Here is an 8,350-nt window from a genome sequence, read left to right as displayed (position 1 = left end):
GTTCATGAATTTGGCCGAATATTTGAGAACTAAAGTTTCTAATGGATAGATGCATGGATGTTATAAATGGCCACTTTTGTTTCCTTTGTTGCAAATACTTTCTCCATCCAAGTTTATTTGTTTACATTGACTTGGCACACCCTTAATAAAGAATAAATAAAATGATAGTTACTATATCACTCGTATTCAAATAAGTCATATAAAATGTTGGAAAATAAATTGTAAATAAATAGTACTCCTACTTAATAATAAGGATAAACTAGGTATAAAGTGATAAATTATTCATTAATTTCTAAACTTGCCAAGGGTCTTCTGGAAACAGCCTCTCTATCCTCATGGGTAGGGGTAAGGTCTACGTACACTCTACTCTCCCTAGACCCCACTAGTAGGATTATTACTAGGTTGTTGTTGTTCTAAACTGGATATGTACGAATAGACATTTATTTATTATACTGGATGTTGGTATTACTGTGTTCAAAATCAAAAAAGTAAACAAACGTTAGTTCAATAAACAAAACGTAAAATAATTTCGAGCCCACTGAATGCACAGTGTGTCCTTAAGGAATTTAATCCCCTCACTGTTGCCCAAGGTATACGGATTAATTCCTCCCAGGATAGAACGGAATAACTATTCTGTGATAGCGGCACTTCAAATCACAGAACTTCAGCGAACTCAACAAACGGAGCAAATCACACTTGACACTTATGTTTATTTAGAAAATAATGCAACAATGTATAAAAGAGGGGAGAAGATTTCAGATTTTCCATGTCTGATTTCATATCTAAAAAATGAGGCCAAGCCTCTAAATTTATAGACAAAGGAAGGGTGATATGGAGAGGTGCAATCTAAAAGGTGCCTCTTCCATTTCCTATTCACACCCCTTAATAAAAACGCAACAATCCCCCACATGAATGGGGAATGGTCATCTGAGGAAAAACATGCATGAAAATACTGTGTGATTCACAAATAAGGATTAATCGCATCTGGATAAGTAGGTTTCCCTTAGAACTTTCCGTAGTGAACTTATGTCGGATATACTCGGTCAATCGGTAGATTTGATATCTTTGAACCGTCGAACTTTGGTGTATACCTAGACAATCATAAGTCACACAATTAACCCTTAACCGTTTTTGGTTCTCACGGTTGTGTTCGTTTCAGCCATGAACACCGCCTGATTTTATGAGTGCTTAGAGAATGGGCCTTTACTTTCATTCCCCTTAAAGCGGCTTACACTTAACACTTACATAGATGATTTCTAAACGTGTAATCCTATAGACACACTATCTGGTCATATCCTGCCAGACTTAGAAAATCATTAAAAAGCTTTAAGCTTTATTGATTCATCAAAAAGCCTTAATGCTTTGCCTTGATTTCTGAACATTGTCTTCATCACGAGAATGAATTGAGTTATTTGACAATGTTGAACCGTCATTCATAACTTTGTTTGATCTCTTTGAACTTAGCTCTTGGGATCTTCAGTCTGCTAGGTAGAGTTACCGCCATGATGACTTGTCCTAGGCCTTAGCCCCATTCCCTTCAATGATATTTCAACTGCCTGTCTAGATAGGCCTTTTGTAAGTGGATCCAACACGTTATCTCTTGACTTTACGTAGTCAATTGTGATAACACCACTAGAGAGTAGTTGTCTAACGGTATTATGTCCCTGTCGAACGTGACGAGATTTTTCGTTATACATAATGCTCCCTGCCCTGCCTATTGCCGCTTGACTATAACAATGTATACATATAGGTGCCAAAAGTTTGGCCAAAATGGAATATCTTCCAAGAAATTCCGAAGCCATTCAGCTTCTTCACCGGCCTTGTCTAAGGCTATAAACTCAGCCTCCACTGTAGAGTGGTCAATACACATTTGTTTGGACGATTTCCAAGACATCGCTCCTCCACCGACTGTTTAGAATCGGTTGAACCGGTGATCTAATTTGCATCACTATACCCCTATATTATCGCGGGATACTTATTGTAGTGCAAAGCATAATTTGGAGTATATTTTAAATACTTCAAAACTCGTTTCATTGTTATGAAAGTTCAAATGCAAACTTTCTTATGTTGTAGACTAATACGTTTCGACTTTCGATTGCATATCAGATTATTGACTACACTTAATGTAGTAATTATAATAACAGCTGGAATGATTGGCATCAGTTGTGGCCACAACCTTTTAATATATAACACATTTCGCAATCATTCCGCCATTTTCAAGCATTTGTATGCTTATTCATTCATACGTCTATATGATATGCAAATTTTTGCACCTTCATTCATGAAACAAATCCAACTTGCAATAGATTTTGATCATGTTCACCGGTTGGTTCACCTCATTATTGACCAACATATTAATACATTTGTTCATGAACGGTCATGTTTATACAAACATACAAACACATCTTTTCATGAAAAGTCACAACCTTCAAAGTGACATCATTCATAAAAGAACTAAACAATATAAATTTTCAATAAAGAAAATGATCTTTCGAGAAAGGCACGTGACCAACTTCCGGATTAGTAGTTTCATCAACTAGTCTTCATTAAGACTAAACAACTGATGAATTTACCAACTACTATATCAATGGGGTTCAAAAATTATATCATTTAGACATTATGTCTAACATTGGCTTTTGTCATGCATAAGCTAAAAGCCCCCACATTTTAAATATTTCATCAACATATCATCTACATATAATCAAATAATGACTATATGATTTGAAGTATTCTTAACGTAAACACATGTGTTTACACTTATTAATTTTTGAAATCATTTAATATTATTTGGTCAAATCTCGCATGTCCTTATTTGGGTGTTTGTCTTAGTCTGTAAAGTGACTTAACAAGTCGAGACACTTTCTTTTCTTTTCCAGGAACCACGAACCCTTCAAGTTGTTCCATGTAAATTTCTTCCTCCAAATCTCCATTTAAGAAGGTTTTCTTTAAGTTCATCTGATGGATTTCAAGGCCATACATGGCGACTAACGCTATTAACACCCGAGTAGATGTAATCCTCGTTACCGGCGAGTATGTATCAAAATAATCAAGACCTTCTCGTTGTCTAAATTATTTGACAATTAATCTTACTTTATATTTGTCAATAGTACCATCAACTTTCATTTTCTTTATGAAAATCCATGTAGAAAGCAAAGGTTTATTTCCTGGAGGAAGATCAACCAATTCCCAAGTATGATTACTTAATATGGATTCTATCTCACTATTGACTGCCTCTTCCAATATTGCACTTCCGAGGAAGACAATATTTCTTTAAACTTTTGAGGCTCATTTTCCAACAAGAATGTTAGAAAATCCGGTCCAAAGGAAGTTGTTATCCTTTGACGTTTACTACATCTTGAAAATTTCTAATTCAACGTACTTTCCTTTGCTTCTTCCCGATTTTGCTTAGATATTTCACTAGACGACACACATTCCTTGTTATACAGATAAATATTCTCAAAGAACTCAGAATTATCTGATTCAATAGCCGTATTAATATGAATGTCGGGATTTTTTTGATTTATGAATCAGAAAACGATATGCCTTACTATTTGTTGCATATCTTATGAAAACGGAATCAACGATGTTTGATCCGATTTTTATCCTTTCGGGTTTAAGAACTTACACTTTACCCAAATACCCCCCACTTGGAAATATTTCAAGTGGGGTTTTCTTCCTTTCATTTATTTTTCGTATGAATGGATTGCGTTTTGCTATGGGGAACTCAATTGAGTATTCAGTTAGCTATAAGAATAGCTTCTCCCCACAAGATCTGGGGTAAACCAGAACTTACAACAAGGCATTTTATCATCTCCTTTAACGTTCTACTTTTTCTTTCCGCAATTCCATTAGATTGCGCTAAGTAAGGGGCAATCGTTTGGTGAAAAATGCAATATTCCAAACATAAAACGCTGCCTCTATTACTTTGTAGAGCCAACCACAAGAATTGTTGTTTGTGTCACGACATAGCCAGAATTAATAAATGGTGAAGTTTTTAATCTTCAAACCAATCTGACACATTCAGAATTAATAAACGGTGAAATTTTTAATCTTCAAACCGAGTAACATCTGATACAACTAGATCTAATAAACGGTGAAGTTTTTAATCTTCAAACCGATTAATATGTGACACAATCAAATTTAATAAACGATGAAGTTTTTAATCTTCAAACCGAATAATAAATTGGAGTAGAAAATCACTAAGATTTCAATCTCCAAAACGAGTATAAAGTCACTTAGACTTTAATTTCCGACAAATAAGTAGAATGTCACGAAGACTTTAATCTCAACGAACGAGTAACAAATCACGCAAATTTTAATCTCGAAGCAGGAGTAGAAAATCACGAAGATTTTATTCTCCATAAAGTGTGTAGAAAATCACGAGAATTTTAATCCCTTTCCAAATGGTTTTCCAACTAAACCATTATCACACTTTAAACAGTTTGATCTCTTTCTCTAATCAAACACATATATGTTTATCTTTACGTATATTATATCCATGATCTCAAGAATACTTCAAGTATTGCTGTAAGCCTAATTCATGTCTTACTTCCTTGAAGATACTATGCATGCTACCAAATATTATATCAACTTTGGTCAGAGGAATAGCAAAATTACCCGCAAATACATGTTATTCCTACTCATGCATATATTCTAAATATGTAATATGAGATCATTACATAATAAATATCTACCCTAAATTTATAGAAGTAAAATATCATAAATCACTAAGGGTAGAAAATTGAAAAATGACTTGAGTAAAGAAGATATAACCCGATATTGACGCCACTGTTCATGTTAATTCACCTCTGAGGCAAACACACTGTTTCGGGAATATGTTCCCTCATTTTCGAAAACATTGAAACAACGTCAGTAATGACACTTGTTATAACGATGCAAATGCACCCTTAATTTGTACTTCTGGAATTGTCTATTCTCTTTGAGCAATTGCCTTCACAAACACGCTGAATTTTGTATTTGCTTCTACCAAACAAATAAGACTTAATCTATTTCCATTAGATTACAATCTGAGTTGGTAGGCAATCAAGTCATATCTTTTTGAAGTACAATTTCCGTTTTCTTTTGGCTTCATGCCAGTTCCTTTTTAAACATCAACAGCTTCCATTTCTTCAACACCATAAAGTTTTTCTTTGCAATCTTTCCATGCACTTGATGATGCAACGTATCAAGTAGTTTCTGCCCAAGATCAGCATCGACAATACTTCATCGTCTTTTTAATGGCAGAAAACAACAATTAAATTCAATACCACTTCGAATATATCTCTATCGGCCATAACAGAATAATTGTTAAATTCCTTAAGATTGTTGGTATTACTGTGTTCAAAATCAGAAAAGTAAACAAACGTTAGTTCAATAAACGAAACGTAAAATAATTCTGAGCCCACTGAATGCACGGTGTGTCCTTAAGGAATTTAATCCCCTCACTGTTGCCCAAGGTATACGGATTAATTCCTCTCAGGATAGAACGGAATAACTATTCTGTAATAGCGACACTTCAAATCACAGAACTTCAGCAAACTCAACAAACGAAGCAAATTACACTTGACACTTATGTTTATTTAGAAAATAATGCAACAATGTATAAAAGAGGGGAGAAGATTTCAGATTTTCCATGTCTGATTTCATATCTAAAAAATGAGGCCAAGCCTCTAAATTTATAGACAAAGGAAGGGTGATATGGAGAGGTGCAATCTAAAAGGTGCCTCTTCCATTTCCCATTCACACCCCTTAATAAAAACGCAACATTGGATAGGTAAACTGGAGGGGGGGGGGGCAGGTGCACATATGGCCCTTCTAAGGGATGCTATTTAGGGAATTGTCAGTACTTATTTTATTATGAAATTTTAAACTAACTTCAGGACAATTTAGGACTTTTTTGTCCCGAAAAATTGAACTGAAAAACTAATATTCAGCATGCACTGACTAATTCTTAAGTAGCAATTCTTGGAGTGGTTACCTTGGGTCTTTTCTACCTTGGACAGGAAGTAGTTTTATAACATTAATTTAGTAAAAACGATACCAGGTAGTCACTTTAAAGGGATGCTATTTAGGAATTCTGAATTTCAAATTTTCAAGAAAAATTATCCTGAAATTAAATTTTTTAATTTAAAACTTCAGAACAAAATAAATAGTGACTAATCTCTAAATAACGTACCTGACAATAATTATCTATGTACTTCCCATTAATTTAGGGGAGGCAGCCAAACCTGATGAGGCTTATGAATTTATCTACCAAAATGCGGAGTAATTATTTAAAAAATGTACTAATTAGAAAGTACAGCAGAAAAAGCAAGGTGTGAAATGACAGGTATACCCATAATCAAAATATTACATTCACGTTTATGCAATAAAGTTATTGTCCCTCAACTCATTTGGTCCTAAAACGACAACCTTTGCACTCTACACACTCTCCATAGTATAACCACCCCCCCTCCCCCTTCCCAAAATCATCCTTCATTTTCTCCGTCCCCATTTTCAGATCAAAACCCATAAAACCAAACTGCAAAAAATTCCCCTGAAAAAGAAAAATGGAACATCATACGACTACAAGCAGAGCTGAGGCAGAAAGATTATTAGGCGTTGCAGAAAAACTCCTCCGCGAAAAAGATTTCGGACCTTGTAAAGATTTTGCCCTTTTAGCACAAGAAACTGAGCCTTTATTAGAAGGTCCAGATCAGATCTTAGCCATTGCTGAAGTTCTTTTAGCTTCTTCAAAACGAATCAACAATCACCACGATTGGTATTCTATTCTTCAAATCCAAAGCCGTACTGATGATTCTGAGCTAATTAAGAAACAGTATCGTCGTTTAGCTCTTCTTCTTCACCCTGATAAGAATAAATACCCTTCTTCTGATTCTGCTTTTGGTCTTGTTGCTGATGCTTGGGCTGTTCTTTCGGATCCTACTAAAAAGGGTCTTTATGATAACGAGCTTTCCCTTTTTAGTAGGGTTAATTTGGTTCCAACAAGAGGACGGCCTAAGAGTTATAATAAACAGCAAAAAAGAGGAGATGAGAAATTGCCTGTGAGGAGAAGCAGTAGGGCTAGTGGGGGTAGTGGTGGGAGTAATTCGGGTCAGAACCAGAACCCGACTCCGGTGAATTTCCAGAATAGGGTTCCAGTTCAGCCTCCGCAGCAGCCGAAGACGGCGGCGACACCGGTGAGTGGTGGGATGAGAGGGCAAAGTGTGGTCAATTTGTGGACGGCGTGTCCTTACTGTTACAATTTGTATGAGTATCCTAGGGCTTATGAAGGGTGTTGTTTAAGGTGTGACAAGTGTAATAGGGCGTTTACTGCAGCTGAGATTTTGTCAATGCCGCCTTTGGTTCCTGGGAGAGAAGCTTATTATTGCATTTGGGGTTTTTTTCCAATGGGGTTTGTGAATGGGGATTTGGAAAATGGGAAAAGTCCTTCTGCTGCTGCTGCTGGTGCAGGATTTCCTAGTTGGATGCCACCTATGTTTTCATCCGAGGGAAATATGAATGTTACAAATCAAAATGCTACTCCAATTCAGGTTCCAGCTCCGGCTCCGGCTCCAGCTCCAGCTCCAGTGCAGACTCAGACTCAGGCTCCAGCTTCGGCGCCAAGACCGATGTCAGCATCAACGGGAGCTAAGAAAAGAGGTAGGCCTAGGAAGTATAACTAAAAAGGAATTTAGGGTTCATTTTATGGTTTCTAAATGAATTGCCTCAAGAATTTTGAATCTATGGAATTAATGTTTAGTCTGATCAAGTTGATTGGAATATGAGAATGCTGGAGGTTATGGGGTCTTCAATTTGAGGCAGATGTAATTGTTAAGGTTTACATGCGCCAAAAATTCCTTTTAAGTTGAATGCTGAAATGTTGTAGTGGAGTAGTTAGCAGAAGTAGCTGCTTTTCTTCATTCATATGAAGAAGTATATATGCTGACCCCAGTATTGTGCTCTTCTTTGTAGAAATTTCTCTTGTTACGTTGTTGGTAGATTTCTTATGTTTGTAGAAATTTCTATAGTTGTTGGTAGGTTTCTTGGGTTTGTAGGTACTTTATGTTATGCAATTTTCAAGACTTGTAGTTGTTGACTTGCTTGTAGTTGGATGATCTTTTATTTCAAGAAATTCTCCTATTTGTCTTAGTCACATTTTTCTAAAGTAGTTTGGCCTTGAGGCGTAGTTCTTGTTATGTTTTTCTCGTGGTAAAGTTTGATCTGTTACCAGAGCTAACTTTTGATGGTTTTCTTTAAGTTTCCATGTGTATATTGTCTATACTTCATCTTATCTAACTCATTTAATTCAACATTTCTGTGTAAAGGCAATATTTGTGCTTTAACGTATTGGTCAGGTTTTACATGAGCC

At 35.8% G+C, this 8,350-nt stretch overlaps 1 protein-coding gene across 1 annotated transcript; it reads left to right on the top strand.

Moving 5' to 3' along the window:
* Positions 1-6,368: 6,368 nt before the first annotated feature.
* LOC109244345 (chaperone protein DnaJ-like) lies at positions 6,369-8,130 on the top strand. Its single transcript, XM_019411424.1, has one exon. The coding sequence runs from the start codon at positions 6,549-6,551 to the stop codon at positions 7,662-7,664; it is 1,116 nt and encodes a 371-aa protein (XP_019266969.1). The 5' UTR covers positions 6,369-6,548; the 3' UTR covers positions 7,665-8,130.
* The last annotated feature ends 220 nt before the right edge of the window (positions 8,131-8,350 follow it).

This window comes from Nicotiana attenuata, unplaced genomic scaffold (assembly GCF_001879085.1).
Source record: "Nicotiana attenuata strain UT unplaced genomic scaffold, NIATTr2, whole genome shotgun sequence".
Taxonomy (NCBI): Eukaryota; Viridiplantae; Streptophyta; class Magnoliopsida; order Solanales; family Solanaceae; genus Nicotiana; species Nicotiana attenuata.
This window is presented reverse-complemented; position numbering and strand designations above follow the sequence as displayed.